A 27841-nucleotide genomic window follows, 5' to 3' on the forward strand; every position below is an offset into this window, starting at 1 on the left:
TCCATTCATACCCAACCTAACATACACAGCTCCTACATACTGTATCAAATTGTGTGTAAGTGGACATGCATGGGCCTTGATGACGAGGCTGCACGCCGGTTCGGAGCATTGTTACCATGACCAATCTGAGATGAATCGGTGAGACGAAGCGGCGGGAACTACGCAAACCACCCCTACATAATCTCCGTCGTCCCGGAATGAACGTGGAACAAGCACAGCAAACAACCGGAAAGACGCAGTTTCTTTTTCTATTCCAAGAGTTCGTGTTCCGTTGTTGCTGGGAACCGTCCGGCGGAACAAGCTTCAGTTAAGATAAGATGACTGACGCACAGGTCCCCTCCGCACTACCCCAGCCAGCCCGCCATGGTGGGCGACGGTGAGACATGCGCGAGGGGTAGATGGATGATAGACATAGATCATCTCATCAGATGCAAATGAACGGGTGAGTCGCAACAGCACTTCTATCGTTGTGTCAGCTGCCTTCTCAGGTAGCATCGCTAACAAACAAGCCATGTAACGGCATCTGCTCAGCTCTTCACTTTTATCTGACAAAAGCTTGTGTGACGAGCCCAGGCCCAGGGGCTTGAACCAGCGGGGATGAACCCCGTCAAGCGGTCAGCGCGCCCCCGGGTCTGTGGCAAGCCTGCCAGCATCAACGGGTCCCCCAACGGGCCCTAAGCTTTAGCGGGACGAGGCCCGTTGACAGGTCGTGTGTCCCGAGCTAGACCGTACAAGGGGCATCTAGACGATGATGCACGTCAACCTAGACCTGCCTCTGGGGGATTTTGAGTTTCGACTTCCAGGTGTCTGGTATTGAGCGTCAATAAGAGTATCCCGGTCGCTGCATCTTATGCTTTTTCCCACCTAACCAGTCTAATTCACTGAGACCGTCCTACCAATCTATCATTCGTGAGTGATTGCGCGTAGACTGGTGGGCGACGCTCGAACCCTCCCTGAAAGAACGCCGACAGATCGGCAGCTGCAGCTACTACGCCTTATGCTAGGGCTGTCCGGCGCATTCCGTGTGCTTGGAAATGGCAGATATTGCAACACGACGGGCACAGCGCTATTATAGGGTTTGGATTTTGCACATCATCAATCAATTGACAGCTGTCCAGGTAGACAGTCTTAGTGGTTGCTAGCTCCTCACAACAGAACTCTCTACATTGTTCATCCACCGCGAGTCCACCCACTTAGTGTAACTCTGTAGAGGGAGAACTATTCACCTCGTAATATTAAGCAGTCATGGGTTCTTCTTCGGGGCCTATGCTGTAGCACGGTTAACGTCTTTGGTACTCGGATCCGTACAATGTTCTGGGTCCTCCCTTTTCTACCTGAAGGCGCAGCATCTCACCATCCTCTTCTCAAGAGCTAAGTGACTCTCGGATAAGTCTCTACTGATTGTAAGTACTTACACATCAGCCAGTCAAGATATTGAGAAATATGTGCCTTCTCGTTTTTCTAGCTTTCTACAGCAAGTACGCCTACATCCATAATTATATCTGAAGAAGAAAAAAAAGACTTTGGCGGACCCCTTCAAAGTGAACTTCGAGGACTGCGTGGCTGTCTTAGGCTTGACAATTTCTAGAAGTGTAACAGATCAATGAGCCGCCACGGGCTGTAACGACGCCTTTGTTATGCGGGAAGACAGTTTTCTCGGTCTCTGCTATGACCAAGTAAAGCAAGCAAGTTGTGGGATAGTCGGGGACCGTATAGCAATAGTGTTCCTTTATAGGGAGCTGACTATGTACTGTAGCTGTACACTGTACTCCTATCTCTCTATCTTACCCCCCTTCCCATCTCTCAGAGTGTATACACCAGCTTCGTCCCACTGACCCGGCCCGCCCGGAGCTCGTCCAGCCCCACGAGCACGCCCTCGAGCCCGCCCCGGCCGCCGCGGTTGACGTCGGGTGCGACCGGCTTGACGTCACCGCTCGCGAGGAAGCCCCGGGCCAGCTCCCAGAAGTCCTTGGCGAACGCGTACTCCTCGGGGTCGGCGGGCGTTTCCTTGCCGCCCTTGACGAAGCGCTCGCCGAAGACGGTGTACATGAGGGTCTCGCGGGGGCCCCGCACGGCACCGTTGACGCGGTCCAGCACCGCGCGCTCGACGGGCACGATGGTGCCGTAGGTGGGCTGGTCGCGCTCGGCGTCGCACGAGAGCGCCGCGGCGCACACCTCGGCGCCCAGGCCCGTGCAGTCCCAGGCCAGCGCCAGCGAGCCGCTCGTGGCGCGTCGGATGTCGGCCGCGCAGGACTCCGGCCCGGCGTTATAGTCGAAGACCCAGCGCACGCCCAACGACGACAGCAGGTCGAAGTTGTGCGGCGAGCTCGTGGCGAGCACGGCCAGGCCCGAGAGGCGCGCGAATTGGACCCCCAGGAGGCCCGTCGCCGTGCTCGCGCCGTAGATCAGGATGCGCTGCTTTACTAGGAAGGAGGCTGGCGGCAAGGGCAGCTGGAGCGAGCGGTACAGACCTTGGCCCTAATTTCTGTAAGCAGGGAGGTTAAGGCGAAGAGAGAGAGAGAGGTAGTGCTACGTACGACGGTGCAGATGGATATCCCGAGCGTGGCGGCTTCCTCGTCGCTGAGGTTGTCGGGAATCTTGATCTGGAGATCGCCCTTGGCAACGATGTACTCGGCGAAGGCGCCGTTCTCGAGCTGCGTAGCATCGCTGCATTGTCGCGAGTTAGCCCTGGTACTCTCCTGCATACCCCCCTGGAATGCCCCCGTATCTCCTCCTAACTTTGCGCAACAGGAGTTTATTCAAGAAAGAGAGGAGAGAAAAGAATCGACTCATTACCAGCCATGCACAACGCCCGCAATCCGATCCCCCTTCCGAAAGTCCTTGGTCACGGCGGGCCCGACCTCTTCCACGACGCCCGCATAGTCGCAGCCGACGCGGGCGCCCGGCGGCGCGAGGCCGAAGTCGATGTGTTTCCAGTCGGTGGGGTTGAGGCCGACGGCCTTGACCCGGACCAGGACGTAGTCGTCGCGGAGCCGGGGCATGGCGACGTCCCGGACCTCGGCCTTGCCCTTCTCGACAGCCACGACGGCCCAGATGGTGGTGGGGGTGGCCATTAGGTTAGATAGGTAGGTAGGGTGAGCGAGTGACTCCTACTAGCTATGTTAGAGAAGTCTGCTGTTATTTGTTACTGTCAGTACTGCACTGTTGAGGAGTGGGGGAGGCGTCTAGAGCTCGTGGATGTAGTGGCTGCTACAATACTCACTTATGTACTTGATTGGTGTAACTGCTTGCTGCTGATTGCTTGTCCTTGGTTAACTACCAAAAACGTGAGGGAAATCAAGTGTGGATTGTGGGAAGCTCTTCTGTTTTATATGATTGTTGTCCTGGCCTCTGTGATGCGCATGATGCCTGGGGATAAGACAACCTTCCCGATTCAGTAAGCACAAGACCACTGAGATGTACGAGAGCTGATGGGCCGAAGGGGAGCTCCGCCTTTACAATGCCTTAGTTTGGATTCAAAGCAACCACGCGTGAATCGGTGGTCGTCGTACCGTATTCAAAAGGTCAGTCGGTAGGCTGCAAATTGTAGTAGACAATATACCACGGTCAGCGGTTTGACCTATTCACGGCACGTTTCACCGTGATTTGTTCAAGTAAATGTGGGATCAGGTTGATCTGATCAAGGCCCCCCCGCGTTGGATCGTTCGTTGCCAGATAACCCCGCGATCATTTATTTCTTTACCAAAAGGAGTATCGCATGAAAGTCCGGGCTCGTAAAGATGGAAGAAAACATGCTGAGGATATTCGAAAACAGAAAACAGAGCAACTCCGTGTTGGTATCTAAAATAATGCCGTCTAGTCATATCGTGATCTGAACAGAATCAAAAGAAAAAGAGAAAAATAGGCCAGTTCCACCCACACGACAACCCGTCGTCGTGAGATATTCTCAGCCATTGAAGAGTAATCCTTTCCAAAATCGCTGTCCGTGCCAACAACCCACGCTCTTGGGAAGCAAGAATGCACAGCCCCGCGGATCTTGTTTGCTCCCCCCAAAATCGTTATGAACCCAAGAGTAAAACACAAGAACAAAGAAAACTGAAAAATCCAAGACTGAAGGTCAACAAACCCCCTTTTCTACCGGCCGCCAAAGTCGCTCACATACCCTATCTCGCCAAAATTTTGCTGCATCCCGCCCTCGCCGAATCCTGACCCCGGACCACTCACGTAGCCGTTGTCATCTCCTTCGTCGTAGTCTGATGCGTCGAAGCTAGAGCGACCACTAAGCTCGTCTTCTACTCCGCCTACATCTTGGGTTTGCCAATTCATCTGGGCCAGTGCAGGATATTGTGCTAGCAATGAAGCCGGCAAAGCGAAGCCACTAGGGTCCATGGGCGGATAGGCGTTGGGATCCATCATGGCTTGCTGGGCTGCCATATTTTGCGCCATGTTGTGCATACGTTGCTCCTGCCAGACTCGTTGACGCTCAAGCATCTCCTCATCAAGCAGAGGTTTGATGCATATCCGGCCCGCTTCTGATCGGAAGTGCCGACCCAAAGCATCGGCACGGGCGAAGCGTCGGCCGCAACCCCATTGCCCACCAGCCTTGAGGTCACCTTTGCAGACAAATTTCTTCTCCCCGGAATGGAGGCCTTCGTGACGCTTCCTGTCATGCTGTCTTGCAAATGCCTTCCCGCACACCGTGCATACAAACGGCCTTTCGTCGGTGTGAGTTCGCAGATGCGAACGCAGATTGTATGCGCGTGTAAACCTTTTGGGGCAGAGGGTGCATTGGAAGGTAGCCGGGTGCTTTTGGACGCGCTTCGAGTTGCCACTCTCTTGTGCAGCCTGGTACTCGGGGTCTGCGAGCCGCAAAGCAATGACGTTGTTGGGGACCGCTGACATCGATTGCCGCCTCCTAGATGCAGCACTAGCACTGCCCGAGCGGTCGGCTGGTGATAATGACGGCGAAATAGACCGCGAGGAGTCGGATCCTGAGCGGCTGCGCGAGACCAATTCGGCCCCCAGGTGGTTGGACAAACTCCCCGGCGTACTTGTCCGAGATATGCCAGGACCGCCACTGTTGTATGGGTCAGTGACGGCTCGTTGACGACCCCGGGCTCGGCCTGCACTTGGGTTAGTCATTGTAAGTTCAAACCTGGGGGAAGGAGTATAACGTACCTCTGTCAGGCGGTGTTAGTGAAGTCTGGTCCATGGTCTGCTTGGGAATCTCGCCACCCTGCCTGGCAGTGGGCGCAAAGTCAATGTTAATGGCAGGAGGCTGCATCTGACCAGTCATGCCAACGTCGGCAGGAAGGGAGGGGAAGGCCTCCGGGTAGCCGATTGTCGGCGCGCTCACGTATCCCTGAGACTGACCCCCGAGGGCGTAGTGCTGGTTGTGTTGGCCCATGTCTGTCATCTGCTGCGGAGGGATGCGCGGGGACATGGCAGGGCTGTGTGATGGGCTCCGGCCCTGTGCCATGTGGTGAGGATCCGAGATGCTGAAGCTGCCCAGCCCGGCGCTCACGCCGTCATAGAACCCGTCCTGTGACCGCTGCATGGGGGAATGCCCGTGTTCGGAGTGTGCGTGATCGAAGTTGTCCTGTGCAATCAGGTTGGGCGAGTGCTGTGCCGAGGAGACGTCGGAGTACTCGGGGGAAGCGGCGGTGCCCTTGGAATTGCGCAGCAGACCAATCGACCTGGTTTCCTAGGAGCGCAGCTTCGGGGCCAAGCGAGGTGTTCCTCGAGTGCTGGTGGGGAGAGGGCGAAGTGAAGTGGTGCTGGTTGAAAGCCGGCGACTGGTGTGCGGAACCTGGTTGGTGGGGGTCGGGCTTGAGGTGATGAGGAGGCGTAGGGGAGTGATGTATCTGAGGCGAGGTCATGTTGTTAATATCTGGGGTCCCAGACGGCGCGCTACCGCCAAACAGGGGACTGTTAAACTGGTCTCCCTGGCTGGTCGGTGGGAAGAGGGAGAAGTCTCCGCCTCCGTTGAAGTCGGGAGTAAGCAGGTTCTGGTTGAAGCCTGCTTGGGTCTGGGTAGGGAAGGTCGTGTCGAAGGACGCTGTGTCAGCCAAGCCCTGAGTCGGATCGAGGAACTGATTTCCTGCGACAGTGGTATTGTAACCGTTGAAGTCGGTGGGTGCGAACTGCGGTTGCTGCTGGATGTTTGTCGCGGTGGAGTTGTCGAGGCCAAGTCCGAGACCGATAGTGGCATCGGGAGACGGGTAGGGATGAGGCGAAGGAGAATGGCTATTTCTTATATGAGGCTGCTGCTGATGGCCGGCAGATGGGGACCGGCCACGAGCCGCATGGACTCCCTGTGCAGCTTGTTGATCCATGGCGGCGCGATGTTTCTAAAGACGGAAGCAGACGTTGTGTCGCGAGGCAGAATCGCCAGTCAGCCTTTCAGGCACGCTGGCACCGTGGCGATGCAACGGGCACAGCCCCGAAAGTGCGCGATCCTCTAGCGTGAGACGAGCGCTGGGATTGGCCCTTGGAAGGAGAATGCGCCTGGGGGGGGTATAGGTGCAGACGAATGGATGTTGTAGAGTTACGTATGCGAGACGTTGCGCGTAGGTTGTAGACAGTCGACCGCTGTCTCAAGTCATGTTATGCGGTGAAAAGTCGCGATTGGGGAAGGGGGGAAAGAAGACAACTCGTCTCATCACACTTTCGGGACTTCTAAAGTAGAGTGTGAGAGTGATGAAGGAGGATAACCACCCCCCCCCCCCAAACCCATCAGCCCAGTCCCAGTGGGAGGAGACAGAGAGAGAGTGCGTGGTGCGCCCAGTCCTAGTCCTAGTGCCTGTTTCCAAGTGCCCAATCCACAGGCGACCCCGGTAGAGGTTGTGGGTAAGTTCTAGGTATGTAGGTACCTGCACCACCACCCTGCGGTGCGTGTGTACATCTCGGTGCAGAGCGTGCTTTCAAGGGTTTTGGGCCTTGGCACGATGCAGTGGACTTTTCAGGGTGATCCAAACTCGTCTCGTCTTCCCCACAAGCGTCTTGTTCACCCCCCTCGGAAAAATGCGAGAACGGCTGGCTGCCCGGGACAAGGTGATTCTCTACGTACAACCCAGCAACAAAAGGTAAGGAGGAACCCGACGGACCATGACGTGGGGAATTATGATATGGACTGGGTCTTAATCGGTAAGTAGGGTGAAAAAGAGTGTCTTGACGTGTTCGGTCGCAGTCGCGCCATCAGATTCGTCGAGGGGGGTTTCTTGCACAGCCTGCCTACTTCGGTTGAACACCCAACTTGATACGCGCGGTACACCGGATCCAGTCGAGTACAGTAAAAGCAGGTACCTGTGGTAGCTATGGGGGCCCGCCTGTTCGTTAATCCTCCATCAATGCAGTATTGGACGATTAATGATGCTGTAGCTCAGCTGCCCAGGGCAGAGCCAGTGACTGACAGCGAGGGGGTTGGTCCACCAGCGCTAAGCCAAAAAGCCCATCAAGTCGTTATTAGATTGACTTCAAGCGGGTCTCTGCTGTCTAATGTTAGAAACCGACCGACCTGATCTTCTTTTTCTAAACCCCTCCTCTATGTAAGCCTAAGAAGTAGATGCCCAAACCTGAATGGCTGTAGCAATACTCATCAATGGGGCCCCCCCCGGTTGGCCGGAGATAGTCAACGGTGAGTGAAATCGTTCGGGAAGTCAAAACCAAATGACAGGTTACCTATGTGCCTTTCACATATGATACGACTATGCCGGTGTCGAGCATGTGAAGTCGTTAGGTAGTAGTTTGGACAAGTGTAACACCGGATGGCTCAAGTATACGACCAGGGCTTGGATTACGGGTTGAGTGAGATGGACTGTTGCAAAAGACTATTTGCCCGTCAAGCAACACCCCTGAACAAGGTATACTTACCTGGCAATAGGGATGTACGTACTTGGTGTACATACCAACAGACAGACAGCAGACGGGATCTATTGGCTATCAAATATGAGATTTGGGTCGTAGACACGCTTTGGCTAATGGCCACAAATGATTGATTATTTTCATAATACGCAATACGCATGTATGTCAGACGGCTAATACCGGCCACAACCATTAGGTAGTAAGATGAAAACTGGGGTAATTAACGGACATGAGGACATATCAGTCACTCTCATCAAGTATCGCCAATTTTGTAGGATCAAAAGAAGAATGCGGTACCAGACTGGACCGTATTCTGTACCGTACTCGCGATATGACATGACCAGCAAGGGTTCCACGATCTGCTTCCAGTCGGAACAATAAATTTGACTACCTTCCAGTCGGCCGTGGAGTCGGGCGCTTACCGAGACCTACTCTACTGGGACAGTCAACTACACAAGAAGCAGGTACCTGTTGCATTTGGAATTGAGACGCTAAACCCTACCGCAATGCGCCCAGCACACACACAACTTGCTTCCGCTAACGCTTCCGCTATTTTCCTCCCGCTGCGACTCGCACACAAGTCCTTTAGGACGTTGTCAGGCCTTTTCGACCAAGATCTACCCGAAGAGGACTTCACTATGTATGTAGCCTCCCAACCGGTCATCCCATATCTCCGCCCTACTAGAGGAGGCGGAATGACGGTGACCGACACCGTTGTAAACCAGACAAGACTTCTGGCACTTCCGCCAAACACAGATGCCAAGGTCTATATCTACATTAGGTATCTAGCACACAAAACTGACCGTCGTTACTCCGCTATCCCTCTTGACGCCCAGCAGCAGAATCCAGACCCAAGAGGTAGGATAGAGAGAATTGTCACAGCTCTTGGTCGCCAAGATTCGGGACCGCGGTCCTATCTCGATACGTGCGAATGAGACGAGCTTGAGACGATCGAGACAAGTTCCGAGGTGGCATTTGGTCAGTGAAGGCGGTTCCACATAACCGCGGTATCCTCCCCGTATCACACCCTTCTAGAAGAAACCTGCCCTCTGTGAGGAGAGGAGTCTAGACATGGCAGAAGAAGGAAAGAGTAGTGTCGCGCGCATTGACGATACACTCACAACTTGCGCAAGACCCCGGAAAGAATGCGACTCAGCTTGACAGATCGTCCAGGACATCGGAGTTTTAATCGCACCCAGGATGTTATAATGTCACTGGCCATTCGTAAGGTCGAATACATGCACTGTATTAGCCGGGGCACATGGTTGGCACTGGATATATTTCGTAGAAGGAGTCTTATACGCTGCGTCCGGATCTGCCCTATCCAGGTATTACTGAACCGTAAGTCCAGACAACAATGGGGACTGACGAAAGTACGCTGCATAGCATAACACGCACCGTGGCACGCACACACACACACACAAAATGAAATCGAGTTTATTTATATTATCTCCATATCGAAGCGTACCTATCTGCGAGAGGTTGACAAATCTTTGGCTTGCCTGGATCCTTGCAACGTCGGGTCCTTTGAAACCCACCAGGTCCCTTTGGGTCGGCACTCTACAGCGAAGTCGCACTCCTCCTGCAGCAGGCCCGCAGTGCCAGTCCCCCCTCCCCTTACCTACATTGATAGATGAGCCGGACGGACAAGTAACCTATCTATCCCATGGACAGACATGTACACAACCGGAGCATTTAGACGAGAATGGGAGCAAGAGATGGGGAGGAGGTTCGTCAGCTAACACTCAAGTCGTGCATCTTGTAGCTCGTCCGAAACGTGTACAGGCCTTGGCAGGGTGTCCACGATGACAAAAACTTGCTCTTTCGAGGCAGCTGTGGTGACATGCAGTGAGTGATTGGCTGTCGTGTCTGTGGCCCGTGGGTTAGATGAGAGAGATACAGAAGATTGAATACCTCCTTAGGGACCGTTCCCCTCTACCCTCGCACCAGACTCCAGAACACACGGACAGAAGAATGAAATTCTAGTAAGATGTCTACTATCTGACACACGTCATACGCAAGCAGGATACCCATTTGCAAATGTATGTATGTAGCAAATAGACTGAGTATACCACGCAGAGGAGCCCTGAATACTACTATAGCCCGGTGGTGTCCTGCTATTCGATCAATGGTGCCGTTTCGATCCCTTTCGGAGCCCGGCGAGCCGGATTGGTGTGTGGGGATGGGCTTTCGTGCTTTCGTAACCATTGCAACAGCGTGCTTTAGCACAGCCCCCCTCTGGAAGAGCACACACCCACCAGGAAAGCCGAACAGCGCGTTTATTTATGTGGGGTATTGTGGCTGTCGGCGGCTGTGAAGAAGCTAATTGTTATTTTTGGATTACCCCCCCTACCTGTCAACCACCTAACAAGCGCGGCCAGCATGGGCCACGATCTCGTGGCACCATGAAGTCATCTCATTCACACTTTCGTTCAACGCTCAGGCGTTCGATCGGCCATCTTAGGCGTCCTTGGACGAAAGATGATTCCCGAGTCATACGCATTGCGGCGAAGTCGATAAGTCGGCGATGATCGGCTTCCCAAATCATGTATTCTCTCCCTTGGCTAACCCATGGAACTAAGCCCGGTCATGCATGAGCTATTCTAGGAACAACTCTTGCGAGGATCAAAACATCTCTATTCATCTGTCTACCAGAGGCGCCTGAGACTCCGCAAGCCCGCCAACCAAGAAAAACGCCAGAGTTGAGAGGTATCTAGGGATGCGACCAAACGCCAAAAAAACGCCATGCAAAAGTAATCCCAGCACCTCTTATTACAGAAATGCGAGACGACGGAAAGGGAACCAACCCATCAGGGGGTCTTTTCGTCCAGCACCCAGCTATCTGTTGTTGATTATTATTTTTCCTGCGATATTTCCATCAAATGACCTCCGCCCGCTCATATCCCTGCGGTTTGATGGCAGGTCGAGGTGGTGCCCGGCCGCTCTTGTACTCGCTGACGAATGGGTTCGGGTCATCCTTCTGGTTGAGGTTGCTGAGAGTGTGGTTGACGCCGCGGTGACAGGCTTCGTCGGCGCGGATGTACAAGATCAGGTCTCGCATCGATCGCTTGCCCTCGGGCATCTGCCAGTACTTGATGGCAATCTCGGGGATCTGGAAGTTGGGGTCGGTCCATTTGGGCAGCTGGCCCTCGTCCATTTGCTTGATGCACATGGTGTAGGTATGGACGGCCTCCTCTTCCAGATAGCCGATGAATCTGTGGGTGATCTTTGGCGATATCAGGTAGGAGAGGGAAAAGGGAGTTGAAGTAGACACCCTGGGCTATGACGATGAACGATTTCATGAACCATCTATGCCACTGTTAGCATCGACAAACTATCTCCAGAAAAACGGATGTTACGAGATACTGACCCTGGTTCGCACATCTTCATGAATGTCAACAGGTGCATTCGCTCGTTGTAGGATTCTTCGAGGAGCGTTTCAATCCACCCGTTATCACGTTTGAGCCGTCGGATGCTGTGGAGGTGCCTCAGCATGCCCGCCACCATACCGGGGACGCCGGCTATCGATTCGAGGAACAGGAAGCGGATCATCCATTGGGCCTCGGTAAGGGGCTTGAGCGCCGTGACGGCCGTCGTGGGGTTTGCCTTATCGACCTTCTGCTCCTTCCGCATGCCGGTGCTGAAGTCCATGCCCCAGCGACAGAGACGCATAAACTTCCAGGCCGCCCACTCGCCCACATTCTGAGGTGGTCTGTGGTCAGGAACGACGTCGAGCATCTCCTGTTCGGTGTATCCGTGATGAGGCCATGCTGGTAACGTCTGACGGATATGCTCCGTCTCCTTGGCAGGGAAGAAGTCGCGGAGTTTGCGGTCTGGGGTCGTAGAAAAGGTCCTCGAGCTACCTCGCTGTTGGACGCATATTGTGGACGCCTTTAGGCCACCACTGTACCCAAGGCTGGAGTTGTGAAGAAGAGGAGCTATAGCCTTGGATAGCTGAAGGGCCTGGTTTGGCGTACAAAGCTTCGGTTGAACTCTTGCTGACAACATGAGGAACACAGTAGAGTAGAGGATTTAGGATGCTGTGGGATAGGACTCTCAACAGACTGAAGAGGATGCTTATCAAGGTAAAGGATGTCTTTGTCTTGACTCTGGGTCGGGACCAAGGTGACAAACTAGAGATGTTCCCTGAGGTGCCCGGGGATTTATATTGTCTCACGCAAAAGCCAAAGGCCCCCTTGGCTTGGTGGTCCATGACGAGATACATACTGGAAGTACCTGAATCGGTGAAGTCAATACGCCAAGTCAACTCGGGTTGCAGAACGTGGTCTGGTGACCCGTAGAGTAAGGAAGAAAAAAACTAGATATTTGGGGACAGTCGGACCGCTGCAATGTCTTAGCCTCACAAGCGCCAGGGGAGCAAACGCCGCATCACTACCGGGCACTCGGGTCAGCCGCAACTTTTATATTGGCTTCCCGCCCTCCCCGGCAATTGGATTCCACCCCTTATGCCAGTCATTCTGAGCGCGTCTCGCCCAGTCCGATGACCATATATTATCTGCTTGGATTATCTTGGATACCAGAATAAACGAGTTGGAAGCATTTCCTTTGGATACGGGAAGGGACAAGGGTGAGTCAGCCCCGGGATCTGGACTCTGAAATTATCGGGAGCTAACGGGGGCGGAATGCCCAGGTGCTCAATGCCCACACAAAGGCGCCTTCCGGCCAGTTTTCGTCGGCGAGCTGAGGCAACAAACTAGCTCTGCCAAATGCTAATCAAACCAGACACCAATGCTTTTTTCTCTCTCTATCTTCTGTCGGGTTTATTCCCAAGAGAGTTGTCCAGCTCCGAGGTCACACGGCCTGTATTACGTAGACGACCAGACAGAAGCCACATGCGTGGGGCTGACTGACATGTATATGTCCAATGGGATCACTGCAATTGCCTTTCTCTCTGCGATTCTAGCCCTGCAGATCAGCAAGCTTGCTGTAGTAATTGGAGGCAATGTATGCTGGGCGGTTGATCCGTAAAATCTTACGCTATTCTTGAGGTGAGCACAGTACAAGACATGCCGTGCTTACATGATGCAAGAGTTCGGTGTCTTACATACCTAAGCAGTAACGTTACCTACCTGTGCTGTGGTACAAGGCGAGGAAAAACCATCCAGCTCAAGGAACAACCTGTAGTTAACTGTTTACATTCCAGCAGCATCGTAGAATGTCGAAATTTTTTCGTAACGCCCCGTATGGCTACATTTTACCCGCTGTTTCCCCAAGACCAGGCCCAGGTCTTCCAAGCCAATATTTGGTCAGGTATAGAGGTGCTGATACATCTAACGTAAGCAGAGGGAAGACCGGCTGGCTTCACCGAATCATCTCTCCCTCTCTATCTGCAATTTACCCCGAGTATGAGGTAGGTAGCAAACACACGCCGTGAGCGAATAAGACCCGATTGCGAACTGATAAGGTGGAGGTCAAAATATTGGCACCAGTGAGAATCTCATCGCCAACTAGGTTCTGGAGTGCTTGGCTAATCTGGAGGCCGAAAGGCCTTTTCCTTTATGATGTGAGACGGTCATGCTATATCTGAATTACTATCAATTCTATTCACGTCGACGCTGTTGTCCGGTTTGCTCGTGGCAGGCGATGAGGAGCTCTGTGTAGCAGTGAGACTTGGATGTATGTTCCGATATCCACGTCTCAGACGAGATACAAATTGTCGACATGGCTCTGGCAAGATCTGGTTCGAGTTCCCCTCCATGAACAAAGGCGCCAGAAAAGTGGTCGCCAGCCATTCCTTGTCCCTCTTCCACCCTTTCAGTACAAGGTCTCGCCCCAGCACCAAGGCGGCCAGCACCGTCTGCAAGGGGTACAGAAGCGGCCCGTTGCGGTCCCGTCGATAGTACCAGCAGATCAGGTGCACGCCGGCATGGGTGGCGACCCGGAATGCCAATTCCTCGTCGTTACTTCCCCCCAGTAGTAGTGGGCCGCCACCGGAGTAGCCTTCCACGAAGCCCTCCAGAACGGGAAGGCTGGCGGCGCCGCCGTTGAAGTGGTGGCGCTCGTAGAGGTCGGCCAGCATGCCGCCGATGTTCACGGCGCGATGGCCGTACTGGATGTTCTCCCAGTCGATGATGACGAGCCGGTTGGGTTCTTCTTGGACGGACTCGGGCGCGTCCCGTCAGGGGTTATTTGGGAGTAAAACACTGTTTTTCTCCAAGATTTTATGATCAGAAGCTGCATTCTTACTGCAGTCGACATTCTCTATTTACTTGGCGGACCAAAAGTCACCATGGATGAGGCCCCGTAGCCCGTCCCATTCAGCCGGTGACTGCTCGAATTCATGTTTCATGGCAGCTTGGACCTCTTCCAGCGCGTCCCTGTAACCAGCCAGGACTTCGGGATGACGCTCCAGAATCACCACGAAGCTGCCGTATGTGACGAGATACTTCAGTTGACGCATGCCCGGGTTAGGCCCTACCTGCCTCTAAGAGGGGCTTCTGCGCGGGCATAGACGCCCAGTCGTGGAACTCGCGAAGCCAGGAGCCCAGCGCCTGGCCAACAACCTTCGGACTAGATCCCGGCAGGACCTTCTCGATGGCGGACTGCAACAACACGGCGGTCAGGTCCGTCGTGTCCGCAAAGTCTTGGAGAACCTGCGTGTGCATGTCTTGATTGAAGTGGTAGATCTGCGGCACCCGGACTTCTGTGCAGCCGTGGGCACCGGTGGTGAAAGATCGTGGAAAGCCGTCTAGAGCCATGCAGCATGGACGTTTAGTAGCCGCACCTGGTGATTTCCAGGGGGAAATCACGATCGATAGCGACGAAGTCCGTAGAACATTTCACCACGACCGTCTTGGCAGCGTTGCTGCTGGCTCTGCCACCGAGGGTTGGAGAAGAGTGCCTCGATAGAGGAAGTTGGCTGTACCGCCGCTCAGTTTTGTCAGGTTGGAAACGGCATAGGGTGTCGGCGCCAGCTGATCCTGCAGCCGTTGAGCCAATACCCGTTCTTCTACCACGGTGAGCGGCGCCATGGCGTCAAGGGGCAAACAGAAGAGTAGAGTACAGACCCAGGATGCCTGGGAGCTATCTTGTCTGTCTAAGTGACCGAGCCTAGCGGTCATACATGCATGCGGCCATATCAAGATATCCGTCGGGCACCGTGAAGAAGGAATATATATCTTGGGGTTAGAATGAGTCACCCTTCGACCAATCACTCAGGACGCAACATGTAAGCCCTGGATTGCGAACTACATCCAGGGGGTGTAAGCAACCTAGCAAGGCCATTCCCGCTAGAGTAACCGAAGAAGATGGTAGGTCCAATGTTTCCGTTAATATAAAATTATGAGGCACGTGCTAATTCATGAGTACCTGCTGTCGTATGCGAATAAAAAAAAAAGAAACCGTCTGGAGGATCGGAAATAGTCGATTCACCAGCAAGACCCCCTTTAAACCGCTGCCCCATACACTTGGAGAAGAAGGCCCCGCCCCCATGGGCCTGCCATATCGCGGGGTTGCTTGCTGGCTTCCATGTTGATATCAGGCAAGGAGAGTATGTAGTAAGCATATCAACATACCGAGGGAACATTGAAGTGAAGTCACGAAATATACGAGCTACCCCTATTTTGGATGTCACAATAACTTTACAGCTTTTGCTTCGATTTCGGTGCCTCTCGGTTTGGCTAGTAGTACCATACAGTCCCACCCATCCTTGAATTATCGTTATTCGGTACTTGATGTTTCATGGACCGGGTAATGGTCTTCCATGTGTTGATTCCTGTAGACATCATTAATAAGGGGATACCCGAACAGCTAGAATGCCGCTCTCATACTCGCTGCAGGGATTCATTCATCGTAGTCCAGAAAAGTGATGTCATTCATAGTTAGTATTGGCTCAGGTACACAGACAATAGCATTCAGGCTTCTCCTGGTTCGTAACGTCTCTCTAATTCTATAAAAAGACGACTCTATAGTTCTTTACTGACGAAACCCCTGTCTCTCAGATTCAGTTTTCAGAATTGTATGTATCATTGGGTTGCTTCCAGTACCTACCCGGCTTAGTAGGAACATTAATAAATGGATTTAAAAATCCCAGTCCAGCCTTTATTAGGTAGGCCGGTGGTGGACGAATTTTTTAGGCGGGGTGTGTGTGTGCCCAACCAGCAACGCAACAACCCCTCCAAAAATCTGATATTGAATTACCCCCAGGACTTCTTTCTTCCCTTCCCAAATCCCGTGGAACACCGACCGACTCCTTCTCACCCATACACGCCGATAAAAAGGAATAGAGACCGTACGCCAGCTCTCCACGCATTCTACCTGACGAACGATCTTTGCCGTCAAAATGCCCCCCAAGAAGCAGTGGGGTAAGTTCAACGTCGCCATGTACCCCTCCAACTCCTAGTCAAATGGTCGCAAATGTACAAGGCACACTGCCACATCGCCGGGATCCTGTCATCATGCTGCTTGATTCTTTGTCGCGTCATCTGCATCGCCTGGACGGACGCTTGCAACAGAGAATGACGGACAGGACTCGACAGTGCGTCGCGGCTGCCTCCCTGCATGGCTTGATATGCGACTCCCCTGTGTAGCTCTGGCGCATCTGGATCTGGATCATGCAGCTTCTCGGCTATGTATGGACTCCGCTGACCGCTTATTCTCGAATATAGACGAAGAAGAGTCCGACTCCAGCAGTGCTTCCGGCTCCCCGGCTACCGCTGCTGCCATTGCTGCTGGTCGCCGCAAGTTCGATGACGAGGAGGATGATAGCGATGTATGCAGGCCCCAATAACAATATACGACGGTTCGCGACATACTAAACAAAACCCTTCTACAGGTCCTAGAGTCGTGGGATGCTGCCGAGGACTCCGAAGTTGAGCGTGAGAAAGCCAAGAAGGCTGCCGAGGCCAAGGCCAACGCCGACGCCGAGGCCGCTGCCAACAAGAAGTCCAAGAAGCAACGTATCGAGGAACTCCGAGCCGAACGGGCCCGCCAGCTCGCTGAAGACGACGACGGAAGCGATGATGAGACCGAGGCCGAGCGCCGTGAGCGTCTCAAGCGCACCGAGCTGGAGTCTGACCTGAACCACGCCGCTGATCTCTTCGGTGGCATTGGCGTCAACCCCAACCGCAAGGCCGTGTCTGCTGGCGCTGCCATCCCCATTGACCCCAAGGATCCTAGCAAGACTGTCAACTTGGGCACATTGCCTCTATTGAACCCGCAGACCAAGCTGCAATTTGAGAACTTGCGTAACGTGCTCGTTCCCATCATTGGCGGCAACTCCAAGAAGGCCCACTACACTCTGTTCCTGCAAGAGTTCTCCAAGCAGCTGGCCAAGGACCTGCCCAGCGACCAGATTAAGAAGATCGCCAGTACCCTGACTGCTCTCAGCAACGAGAAGATGAAGGAGGAAAAGGCTGCCGACAAGAGCGGCAAGAAGAGCAAGGCCCAGAAGACCAAGACTAGCGTCGTGGTCGGCAGAACCAACCCTGCCGCCGATACTGCGACTTATGAAGACGATTTCGGCGAGTACGTTATCACTCTGCGACCCTGACCCTCTGTGGACCTCCAATGCTGACAATAGTTCCAGTGATGACTTCATGTGAAAGGCTCCTCAAGTTCCTTCTTTCACTGGAGATTGCTCCATCGGGGCTCTATAAGTGACACTTCCGGGTTGAACTTGTGCTCCCGAACGCTTGGATTCTGCATATGCCTAAGCCCAACATGGCTGGTATGGCCCTACAGAGAGACTTGTACGAGAGTCGCTTCATCAGGCTCTAGATGCGGGCACGCCAAGGAATGGGACCTAAAGCCGGCTTTAGTCCCATTGAGCGCGCAAGGCCATCGGCGTCTCCCCTGGCGGGGCAGGCACCGGCAACCCGTCGCTCGCGGGAAAGGGACCTGCACTATGGATGTGTTTTAGGCATTCGCATTGCTAGTCTGAGCGGACAGATGCATCGGGGGCACCTGGGGGTTTGCGCGATTCTGCATTTCTGCTTTAATACATAGTCTGACTTGGCCAAGCGTATATGAATATGGGAATAGACACGAGGCTGTTGCCTCAAAGTAGCAACTCAACGCTTATTTGCCGATGCTGTGTGATGTTGATATATCTTCTTACCGAGATTCCCTAGATTGACGATACCATGAGAGCTGACCTACTCATATGCATAGGACAGGGCCGTCTGTGGTGTGTGTATAAGCATGTATAGATTGGCCATACCAGCCGGGTTCTATCTGCCACGCATAAACAGCGTGTTCCGACCCTCGATTGCGACCAGAAACACCCCGCCCGTGTTCTTCTCGAGCGTTTTTGGCCATACGGTCTTGATGGTCCCCTCCTGCGATGTCCACCCCTGCTTGTGAGTACAGTCGCTCGAGGCACCATCATTCTTGATGTCGTCAAACAGAAATTCGTCCTCCTCCCACTTGCGGCCCCTAATGTTTACCCCACCTGTGAACGTCGAATAGCTAGGCATAACAGATGGCCGAATGTTGATAGCAGCTGAACATGGCATCAATGGTGTGCGACAGGATAGCATATGGAGGAGCCTTCCTCACATCTGTGAAACTCCCCAATAGGAGCGTCGATGTGTTTCGTAGTCTCAACGCGCGTTGACTACAACTTCATCTGTGTCACTCGAACATGTAGAGAAACCAATCAAGGCAAAGCAAGGCGGTGCAAAGCATAGGTTCACTTTTGAATACGATCAATTACGTCTTCGGTCATAATAGCCCCGCCACTGTGACCCGTGGCCCTAATGTATGTATCTATCTACATGACCTAGCCACTCCCGCAGACGACCGGCTGCTTGTTTCATGTTGTTTCCCCCATCATGGAAGCCATTTCCATGACTGTCCTCCCTTGTGCCCCGTTTACCAGCTGATCCACACACTGGCGATCAAGGGAATAGACAGAGCCTCCTTGACCTTAGCCGCCGCCCTGCCAAGTCTGATTAAATCGTAATCGATCAAGGAGAGGAGGGGGGGGGGGGGAGGGGAGGAGAGCCCTCGTCTCGCGGGTGTCTTTTTTTCTCTCCCCTTTTGATTCTACTCCCCTTACCACCACCACCACCTAGTCTAACCAGCCAGACCTTCCTCCGTCAGAAAGCCGAGATAGGCAATGTTTGCGCCTTCTCTTCCCCTCTCTACGGATTACATAGTGTTGTAGTAATGATAGAAAGTAGCCTAATGTTGCCAACCCGAAAGACTAATAGGCGGGTTTTTTTTCTGGTGTGGCGGTGACATGGTGCCTCCATGGCTAGCCCAAGCGGCGATAAACAAGCGCCGGAAAAACAAGAACCGTCTCCCAATGTCCCATGGTATCAGTGGCAAAACAGGCCAACCCCTTCCCAAGATTTCGAAATGCAGATATGCCTCCCAGTAGCAAGAATGTTTCGTGACGCATTACAAAGGTCGGTAGGTATATAGGTGTATCTGAATGTTCGCTGGAAAAAGGGCGACGCGAGGAAGCAACACGACGAGTGTATGCAGAATGTAAGAGATTGGAGAAGAGCGCAGGTTAGGGGTTCGGTCAAGGTTGAGTATAGTGTATATGCCGAGAGAGGTATGTGTGACCAATAATAACTCGAGAGCCGATGCGAAAGCACGGGAGTAGATCACTCCTCTTCCGTGTCAATACCCTCGTCCTCCATGTCGCTGAGAGGGCCGTATCTGGCCTTGTACATTTCAAGGAGTTTGAGTTGTTTCGCAAGATCATCCAGGACTTCTGGCATCGGCGTCCGGAGATCATCCAGCTTCGTGATCGTCCCTCCGCCGGCTGCGATATGTCGCACTGACAGGGTTGTGACGCAAGTCTGTTTCCATTCGTTAGTAGCCGATAGATAATGGGGTATAACGAGCGGGGGAATCAATGCAGCTTACCTCGATACGGCTTACTTGGTGTTCCATAAAATTAAATAAGAACCGTTCGGTGACTTCGCCACCACGTTGCTTCATACGCTCTAGAAGCTCCGTCTTGGGAGGCTGGAGGCCCCTACCCGAAACCTCCTCCAAGGTACTGCATAGCATCTCTAGACGCAAACTAACTTTCCATAGAGACCAGATCATTTCGGGATCAAATCCAAGCTCACTGCCTGCCTCGAGCGTCGCCGGTTTGAGGGCAGCAATCTCGACGGCACGAACATCCTGGTTATGGTATTCGATACGGCCAGCAAGGGAGTGTGGATAAAGCGAATAGATGTATTCCGGATTCTCAAGACCCTTCAGCTTCTTTTCGCCCATCTCCTTGACTTCGAAACCTTGGGAGCTCAATGATTTGAGCTCGCGACGGATTTGAGCTGCAACAGCGTCGTCATCAAAAGCGTCTTCGGCCCCGTTAGCTCCGTTGCCCTTTTCTTGATACGTTTCGAGGCAGCGCTGGATCTCGGAAATGAAATCGGCCGACACCGTGATTTGACCACCATCGGCTACCGATGAGATTCGGGACGCCTTGTTGACCATGGGACCGAAGTAATCCATGCGTCGCGTGACAGGGTCTATTTCAGCAACAGGTTCACCATAATGAATACCCATTCTGACTGACAGCCCCTTGAAAATCGGATTCTTATCATTGTCAAAGACTTCTTGGCACGAGACGGAATTCAGGATCTCTGATGGCCAGTTGACTTCGAGAAGCTGTGTTTGTATCGAGAAACACCAAAGAAGGGCCGAGGTTGCGGTGGGGAATGACACCATGAAGGCATCACCTTCAGTCTTAACTTCATAACCGCCGATCCGGCGTAGTTGTCGGCGCATTACTTCGTTGTGCAGCTTGATGGCCGATCTCATGGCGGAGGGGTACATTTCCCACAAGTTGGTTGAGTTCTTGATATCGGTGAACACGATGGATGGCTTCCCAGTAGGAGCAGGGACTTCTGCTTCCAGTCGATGTAGCGTCGAATCTTGAACCTCTCCCTTGGCTCGCTTCCCTCGCTTGGCAGGATATTGGAAATCGTCTGGGATGCCGGATGGGTACAGTGACATGCTCTGGCCCCTATGCAGGCGTGCGGACCGTTCTTGCCGGCGCTTCAAATCTGAGACGCTGATCATCATGACCATGATCTTTCCGTTCGAACCGTATGCCATGGCGAGATCGCGCAACTTTTGGGAGGCGCGCATAAGATCACCTCGCTCAGATCGAGCTACATCCACTATCAAACCAGGCGTCAGGTACTCCCACAGTTCCTTTGTGGCAATGAGAACCATTTCGTCCTGGGGTGTAATGGTCATCTTGGCGACATGAGGCGCCGCTTGAACGGCAGGCATCAGGTCTACATAGCCAAATGCCCGTGAAACCTCGAGGAGATCGTTCAGCCGACCCTGCCGAGACACCCACCCGCCAGCATCTCGGATGCGCTGGCGCTCTGAAGGCTCAGCTGGATCGTGCTTCCGTGTCAATATCCTGTGCGAACCATCTGACTGGATGGCCATGGCTTGTGCGTCACCAACATTGGCAACGTACAACTCTTGTGCTTGCAGGTAGACAACCGTGGCGACGCCACCAGAGTTCAGATCTTCCTTGCTTAGAACCAAAGGGGCTGCAGACCCACGGTGGGCGGTAGATGGCCGTTCTTCGGTGTGTTGGTAAGCTATGGTGACGAGGTCTTTGTTCAGAGCCAAGAATGCTCGACGAAGCGCATCACTAGGGGTCTCGTTTTGCCGGGTTTTGAGAGCCTTCAGCTCCGTGGCAAAGATGTGACCGAAGTTCTCATGTAGGTACTTGGCGATCTTTGAGAGCCACCACTACTGAGAGCCTGGCCATCAAAAAGGCCTAGAAGGGTTTCCGAGTCCGATGAGTTGAACCGGGGAACGACAAGGTCGATTGTAGACAAGTGTTCATTCCTGCCTAGCGTGTCCGCCATGCCATAAGGAAGATGACCAGCCAAAGATCCGGAAGTTCGAACACGTCTATCCTCGCTCTGATCAGGAATGCTCGGTTGCGTAAGGGTGACATCCATCAAGCCAAGAACACGGAGGTTCTGGAGCCTACTGAAATCGGTATACTGCTCGCGGTTCTGCAAGCCCGTTCCAAAGCCTGTCTGCTTGATCTCTAGACGTTTGTTCCCGGACAAATTGAGATACCGCAAATTAGGGTTTAGGTTCCAGTTCCAGTCGTAGGGCACATTGGAGATGTTGTATTTTAGGGAGTTGTTTCCACAGTCGAGCACTGCAAGCTTCTTGGCTCGTGAGAAATCGGCCGGCAGATTTGTGAACTTGTTGCCGTTGAGATGGAGGGTTTGGAGTAAGCTGTACTCCTCTAGATCGTCGGCTGGCAGACTAGTCATGTCGTTGCCAGACAAGTACAGTTCAACAAGTTGCGGCCAACTCTTGACGGTTCTTTGAGGCATGTCGCTGAGGTCATTATATGACAGGTTTAGCACACGCAACTCCCCCAATAGGGTGATCTGATCGAAGACATCGTCGTCGAGTTGGTTGTCTGCGAGGTAGAGGTTGCGCAAGGACCCGGCAAAAGTGTTCGTTAGTCTTGCAGAAAGTCCCGAGTCTTTTCTGGAGGCCATTGAAGGGGCAACTGTGGTGTTACTCGACGCGCCTGTTGCACTTCGCGACACGACAGATGTCTTACGGCCGCCTTTTCCATACACAGAAACCACAGAACTCTTGCGGTCTGCTCCACCAGGAACCGGTGAAGGACCAACGCTGAGCAGTGTGCTTGATGCTTGGCTTGGCCGCCTGGATCCATCAGGCATAAGCTCCTCGGTGCTAGAAGCCGAGGAGAGAAGGCCGTTCGCACCTTTGTTATTACTAAACGCAGATGAATTCTGAGGCTCTCCCGGCGCCTGTGGGGGGCACGAAGCAGGTTTTGGGAAAACGTCAAGCACGTTCGATGAAGCATTCAGAAATTCCAACTTGTTTGCCCACCAAAGTTCATTCGGTAGCTTCCGGATATTGTTGCCTCTTACATCCAAGACTCTCAGCTCGTTCATGCAACCAATCTCAGGAGGTAGCTCGCCTACAGAATTGTTTGCAATGCTGAAATGTTCCAACTTTCTCAAGTTGCCAATGGTGTTGGGGAGGGAGACAAAATAGTTTCTATCCAGGACCAGTCTCTCCAAATTCGGCATGTTGTTGAACGAACCATCAATGCTGGCAAGTTGTGCGTTTGAGAGATTCAACATCTTCAACGTTGGAACAGGGCTGGCGATATCAAACTTGGTGATGGGGTTGGAGTTGAGTTTGAGACTCCGTACCCGCTCGAAAGTACCGATGAACTGCGATATCATATTGTGATCGGCCGAAAGGATCTCTAACTTCGGTAGTTCTGATATAACATCGATCGAGGTGAGAGTATTGTACTTCAGATCCAGCTCGCGAAGGTTCGTTAACCGGCTGAAAGTCGGGGGCAACGTGTTGGCCAGTCTGTTGTTCGTCATAACGAACTTCTCCAGGTTCCTCAACTTTCCAATATCCTCCGGAAGCGTTGCAATCGAGTTAAAGCTGACATCAATGTCAACTAAGCTCTCAAGCTCGCAAAGGAATGGCGGAAGCTTGTCCAGAAAGTTCGATGACAGATTCAGTGACCGCAATGACCTGAAGCCAGAGAAGTAGGTAGGAAGGCTGTTCAGGCGATTGTTGGCCAGGCTTAGTTTCAGCAAGCCACTCAGATGGTGTAGTTCGGCATGCTGTAGTTCTTCCAGCCGATTATTGGAAACATCAAGGTATGTGAGCCGGCTCGCTCTTCCTATACTGATTGGTAGTTTCCTGGCCTCGTTGCTGGAGAATTTGATATCCCTAAGCTGAGGGCACGCCTGGATGAAATCCCGGGGCAGATCCAAGGAGAGGTTGCGAGATAGGTTGAGCGAGATGATGTCGCCGGTCTTGGAATACAGTGTGATAGGTATCGTGATAAGGTTCCGCCCGGAGAGATCGACGTGGTTGAACTTGGTGGTTCTACCAGCCCAAGATCATGAGGAGCAACCGTGAAGTCGCTGTCTCTTGCCGACAAAAATAGAAAGCGGCAAAGATAACTATTGTCCTCGCGGCCGATATCCTCTAAGCGATCCTTCTCTTCATAACCAACCTGCTGCAAGAGACGCTTTTGGATCAGCAGCGGACGTTCGACAGCCGCTAGTACTCGAACCTGATCGTGCTTCTTCAGGACAATGTGGTAGTTTTCGAGGCCATCTTGAACATATGTCTTCTTAACGACGTGTGCCATGACCTCGGATACTGTAGAGTCGAGAGGCAACTGAATGGTCGCAAAGGTTCCATCGGCACGGAACACACGAATGCAATGAGCTGCCTTTTTCTCTTCGGGTCGAGGCAAGCTGACGGATGGGTCCTCCTCCGCATGTGCAGCTTGATCATCGGCATTCTTCCGGACAGCCCAGCTGTCTGGCGCATTCCATGCACCGCCTCGAGACCGATCAATCTCGGGTACTCTTTCCGGTTCTTTCAGGAAAGATGGTGGGATCCATAGGGGTTAGAGGCGGAGGTGTGCTAAAATACCCTCCATATCGCTCAGATTCGTGTCGAGGTGGAACACCTTGCCCGGATCGTTTCTATCGGTCGGCCCAATGAACTCATCTTGGTCATCGTATGGCCTATGCGCACGATTCTTCTTGGAAAAGGGGAATTTGTTGTTGAAGGTCGCATTTCGGTTATTTTGGTACGGCCTGGAACTCGGTGGCATTTGCTGTGACGGCGGCTGAGACATCGGCGACTGCTGCTGTTGCTGTTGCTGTTGTTGTTGCTGATTCTGCTGTTGTTGTTGCTGCTGATTCTGTTGTAGCATCAGCTGCTGTTGCTGCTGTAGTATTTGTTGCTGTTGTTGCTGATACTGTATTTGTTGCTGTTGCCCCTGCAATTGGTCGTATTGGTTTATGGGAGGTAAGGGCTTGTTGGTATTATTATAGGGCGTCTGCTCTCCCTGCGACAAATCTACACGCGAAGAACCAGATACCAGAGAGCGGCTGGATTGCGGTAATTCTCTGAGTCGGGACGGGGCGGTGTCATCTTTTTGCTTGTTCTTCCTCGGAATCGGTCAAAGATGCCCCGCTTGCCTTGATGATGGCTCCCAGGGGACGTCTGGCCATCGACTGAGGCAAGCCTGCTACTCGTGCTAGGTGTTGGGCTTTGAGCTCTCTGCCGCGAGGGTTGTCCCGCGGAGCCAGCGCGGTCTTTCATAGCGTAATTGCCCGTGATGGAGTCGTCTCGACTGTTGACGGGTCTCAGGGAGTTTGCATCCTCATTGCTCTTGTTGTGCCGATGGTGCCCAGGTAAATGCACGATGGAGTGGCCGGATCGTGACGAAGACGACGTTTTGGGTGGGATCTGGCCTGCGGTGTTGTCCGCATAGCGCTCTTTGTCAGGTCCGGCGAGCATATCGCGGACAGGTGCTTCGCCGTACTTGGCGATATCGTTGGCCTCCTGATAAAGAAACGGCACTACATCGCTCGATGGAACGGGTGTGCGGGGGCGTGACGAAGACGGCGACGCGTCTCGGGTGTTGTCTGTGGCGTTCGAATAGTTTCTTTCGCGATGAGGTCGATTGAAGGAGTAGGAACGTTGGCCGTCTTTGGAGGAGGTGGCATTATTAGGCAGGCTCGTCTCTGATCCATCGCGACCAGGAAACTCTTCCCCAAAGAATCCCTGCAATTTCCTTAATCCACCTCTAGTCCCACTAGCTTTGGATCCCTGGCTGCTAGCAGTTGTTGTGCTCGCTACAGAGGGTCGTCGGTCGTCGCTAAAGGCACCTTCTGGCAATTCATAACTCGATGCGCCCGGCGTCTGGCTCGGATTTGTTGTTCGTGGCGAGATTGCTCCTCCAATACCTCCCGGACCCTGTCGGAAGGCTGGAGACAGCTGGGAGGCCGTAGATAGCGCATCGCTCGAATCGTTGTAAAAGGTCGTCCCAAAGAAGCCCGTGGGCGGATTGGACGTCGCAGCACCGTTTCCCGGCATGGACAGCCACGGTGAGATGCCGTTAAGTGTCGGGCTTGCTGAAGGCGAATCTTTTTGTATTTGCGGAACTCGGCCGCCAGAGGGATCTAGCACGGCGAGGTCGCGACGGTAATTGGTAAGGTCGCTTCTGCGGCGCGAATCGAAGAAGGAATTGCTCGAGGTCGTAGACGCAGGCGAAATGGTGGTACGACTTCCGGTGGTTGAGGTCGGCGAGATCTGAGAATCTTCTTTGAGCGGCCTAGACGAAAGCCGAGGCAGGGAAGCTGTCAGTAACTGAGGACATTCATTACACTCATATATAGCAGCGCCAGCAGCTCTTCATCGGCCCAGTCGATGATTCATGCGCGCAAACGTCTGACAGTCGTAGGAATAATGTAGATCATAACAAGCTCGTTTGCTTCTTCGTTCTTTGTCCGTCCATGAAACGGCGCAATTGACAATTGGTTCAGAATGAGACAAGCAGAGAGGCCTTTGGCCCAAAAGTACAGCAATATAGGGTTTGGGTATGGAGAAGAAGAAAGAATGCAAGGGCCGCCTTATCCTCCTCAAACTGGTGGCGAGCGCAAGCAAGTAGCGATTGGAACAGCAAAAAGAAAAGAAAAAAGAGGAGCACCAGAACACTGCGGCGCTGTCCTTCAATACACTTGACAGAAATGACATATAGGGAATCAATTGTACGTAGTAGACTCGACACGGACATGAACCTAGGCATGGACATAGGGCCCCCGAAAGACTGGAGATGGTGGTGTACTGGACTGTAGCGCAAAGGAAACACAATTGACCCACCTGACGGTCTTGCCATTCTCATTAACTCGCAACGGTTTCGGTGTGGCCTTCTTGGAGACTGCTGAGACGGATGCCGAACGACTGGGGGCGGGCGATTCATTTCCAGTACCGGCCTTGAGCGTCATGCTCGATCGTCCGCTGCTGGAGCTCGCGAACGAGGTGATTCGCGCCTGGCTATCATCTCTCGTCATTGTCGTCGGACTGGGGACCAGACTCTCAGACCGTGTCGCCAAAACCTCATGGGGGGCTCCACTAGGAAGGAGACGCCATCAATGGTAGTGAGAGTGGTGCGGGCTAGCTAGAGTCATCGCTCCGGGGAATTGGTGTCGTATGTTCCGCGCAATCAATCGCTGGGAATCGTGGTGGGTGAGTGTGTGTGGTGAGGTGAGTTGCGCACAATAAGCGGCGGCTAGATATATTGCCTTGGGTAGTTATGTTATGTAGGAGAGGTACGCAGCTTGGTGAGTGCGGACGGCGAGCAAGTGTGTGTGTAAGGTATGGTATGTAAGTAAATGCAACGAGCAGCTGGGTTACAGTAATGTACATGTATGTAGCGGCCGGCTTTGCGACGTGATGTGTGCTTAAGCGCAACAGCAGACAGTTGCCGCTGATATGCCCTGTCCCTCTCTGCTTACGGCAAATGTACCTACAGCCCTTGAGCTTAGTTACTCCTCAATAGATTTGAGTGACTTGAGCAATTAAATTGATTTGACCTAGATAAACCATATATGGGGGGCATGATTGGTATGGGGTTGGATACTGTACACATGACAGCTAAGACAATTCGAACCTAGTGGTTCATCTTTTGACCCGGCTCGATTTTGTAGGTATACTTGTGAATGGAGACACATGCATGATGATATACCTGCAGCATGTCTGTCGATGCTACGGAGTACTTACGTACATACATGTTCTACGTTAGGAGAGGGAAACCAGGAAATCACATCCAGGCGTCTTAAGACTCAGGCTTGTTGTGTTGGTTGTCCATCCCATACCTTGTACTTTACATCGACACATACATATGGGCGTCCCGTCTTATGAGGCCAGCCTATGAACGGGAGGCGAGTCTCGTTGCGCCGTGGGATTCCGCAGATTGGAACTCGATGAGAGGCGCCCGGGATAGCGTCTGATTGGTGCTGCTGGCGAGGTGCCACAAAGCTGACGAGCGTCGAGACCCATGGAGACCAATTGGATGGAGGGGCAGGTTCGCCCACAAATGTCACCAATCCACCTTTGCATTGCAAACTGGTGGCAGGGGTGGATGCGTGAGGTTCAAAGGTCCAAAGTGTGTGGGCGATCAGCCTTGGAGACGACCAGGGCAAAAAGAAAAAAAACCCCCCCATCGCCCATC

General features: G+C 53.1%; 10 protein-coding genes across 10 annotated transcripts; 2 read left to right on the plus strand and 8 right to left on the minus strand.

Annotated features, from left to right (window-relative positions):
* Positions 1 to 1803: 1803 nt before the first annotated feature.
* PG994_010295 (alcohol dehydrogenase) lies at positions 1804 to 3074 on the minus strand (the record flags this gene model as incomplete). Its single annotated transcript, XM_066861704.1, has 3 exons — positions 1804 to 2478; positions 2538 to 2667; positions 2797 to 3074. The coding sequence occupies 3 exons, from the start codon at positions 3072 to 3074 to the stop codon at positions 1804 to 1806; spliced, it is 1083 nt and encodes a 360-aa protein (XP_066710814.1).
* Positions 3075 to 4095: 1021 nt separating this feature from the next.
* On the minus strand, positions 4096 to 6296 carry PG994_010296 (uncharacterized protein; the record flags this gene model as incomplete). Its single annotated transcript, XM_066861705.1, has 3 exons — positions 4096 to 5084; positions 5140 to 5560; positions 5610 to 6296. 3 exons carry the CDS (start codon positions 6294 to 6296, stop codon positions 4096 to 4098), a joined length of 2097 nt encoding a protein of 698 aa, XP_066710815.1.
* Positions 6297 to 8330: 2034 nt separating this feature from the next.
* Positions 8331 to 8759, plus strand: PG994_010297 (uncharacterized protein; the record flags this gene model as incomplete). The annotated part of the gene is made up of 1 exon (XM_066861706.1): positions 8331 to 8759. The coding sequence occupies one exon, from the start codon at positions 8331 to 8333 to the stop codon at positions 8757 to 8759; it is 429 nt and encodes a 142-aa protein (XP_066710816.1).
* A 1943-nt stretch (positions 8760 to 10702) lies between these two features.
* Positions 10703 to 11832, minus strand: PG994_010298 (mitochondrial Alternative oxidase; the record flags this gene model as incomplete). The annotated part of the gene is made up of 2 exons (XM_066861707.1): positions 10703 to 11104; positions 11191 to 11832. The coding sequence occupies 2 exons, from the start codon at positions 11830 to 11832 to the stop codon at positions 10703 to 10705; spliced, it is 1044 nt and encodes a 347-aa protein (XP_066710817.1).
* Positions 11833 to 13357: 1525 nt separating this feature from the next.
* PG994_010299 (uncharacterized protein) lies at positions 13358 to 14245 on the minus strand (the record flags this gene model as incomplete). Its single annotated transcript, XM_066861708.1, has 2 exons — positions 13358 to 13935; positions 14074 to 14245. 2 exons carry the CDS (start codon positions 14243 to 14245, stop codon positions 13358 to 13360), a joined length of 750 nt encoding a protein of 249 aa, XP_066710818.1.
* A 7-nt stretch (positions 14246 to 14252) lies between these two features.
* On the minus strand, positions 14253 to 14543 carry PG994_010300 (ph domain protein; the record flags this gene model as incomplete). The annotated part of the gene is made up of 1 exon (XM_066861709.1): positions 14253 to 14543. One exon carries the CDS (start codon positions 14541 to 14543, stop codon positions 14253 to 14255), a length of 291 nt encoding a protein of 96 aa, XP_066710819.1.
* Positions 14544 to 14624: 81 nt separating this feature from the next.
* PG994_010301 (uncharacterized protein) lies at positions 14625 to 14816 on the minus strand (the record flags this gene model as incomplete). The annotated part of the gene is made up of 1 exon (XM_066861710.1): positions 14625 to 14816. One exon carries the CDS (start codon positions 14814 to 14816, stop codon positions 14625 to 14627), a length of 192 nt encoding a protein of 63 aa, XP_066710820.1.
* Positions 14817 to 16126: 1310 nt separating this feature from the next.
* PG994_010302 (Translation initiation factor 3 subunit J component) lies at positions 16127 to 17335 on the plus strand (the record flags this gene model as incomplete). The annotated part of the gene is made up of 3 exons (XM_066861711.1): positions 16127 to 16148; positions 16452 to 16555; positions 16619 to 17335. The coding sequence occupies 3 exons, from the start codon at positions 16127 to 16129 to the stop codon at positions 17333 to 17335; spliced, it is 843 nt and encodes a 280-aa protein (XP_066710821.1).
* A 679-nt stretch (positions 17336 to 18014) lies between these two features.
* Positions 18015 to 18260, minus strand: PG994_010303 (uncharacterized protein; the record flags this gene model as incomplete). The annotated part of the gene is made up of 1 exon (XM_066861712.1): positions 18015 to 18260. One exon carries the CDS (start codon positions 18258 to 18260, stop codon positions 18015 to 18017), a length of 246 nt encoding a protein of 81 aa, XP_066710822.1.
* A 1140-nt stretch (positions 18261 to 19400) lies between these two features.
* Positions 19401 to 26681, minus strand: PG994_010304 (adenylate cyclase; the record flags this gene model as incomplete). The annotated part of the gene is made up of 7 exons (XM_066861713.1): positions 19401 to 19598; positions 19666 to 21432; positions 21483 to 23691; positions 23745 to 24192; positions 24250 to 24416; positions 24704 to 25942; positions 26491 to 26681. 7 exons carry the CDS (start codon positions 26679 to 26681, stop codon positions 19401 to 19403), a joined length of 6219 nt encoding a protein of 2072 aa, XP_066710823.1.
* Between the last annotated feature and the right edge of the window lie 1160 nt (positions 26682 to 27841).

This window comes from Apiospora phragmitis, assembly GCF_038363925.1.
Source record: "Apiospora phragmitis strain CBS 135458 chromosome Unknown utg000010l:1.0-9815664.0:1.0-9183399.0, whole genome shotgun sequence".
NCBI lineage: Eukaryota > Fungi > Ascomycota > Sordariomycetes > Amphisphaeriales > Apiosporaceae > Apiospora > Apiospora phragmitis.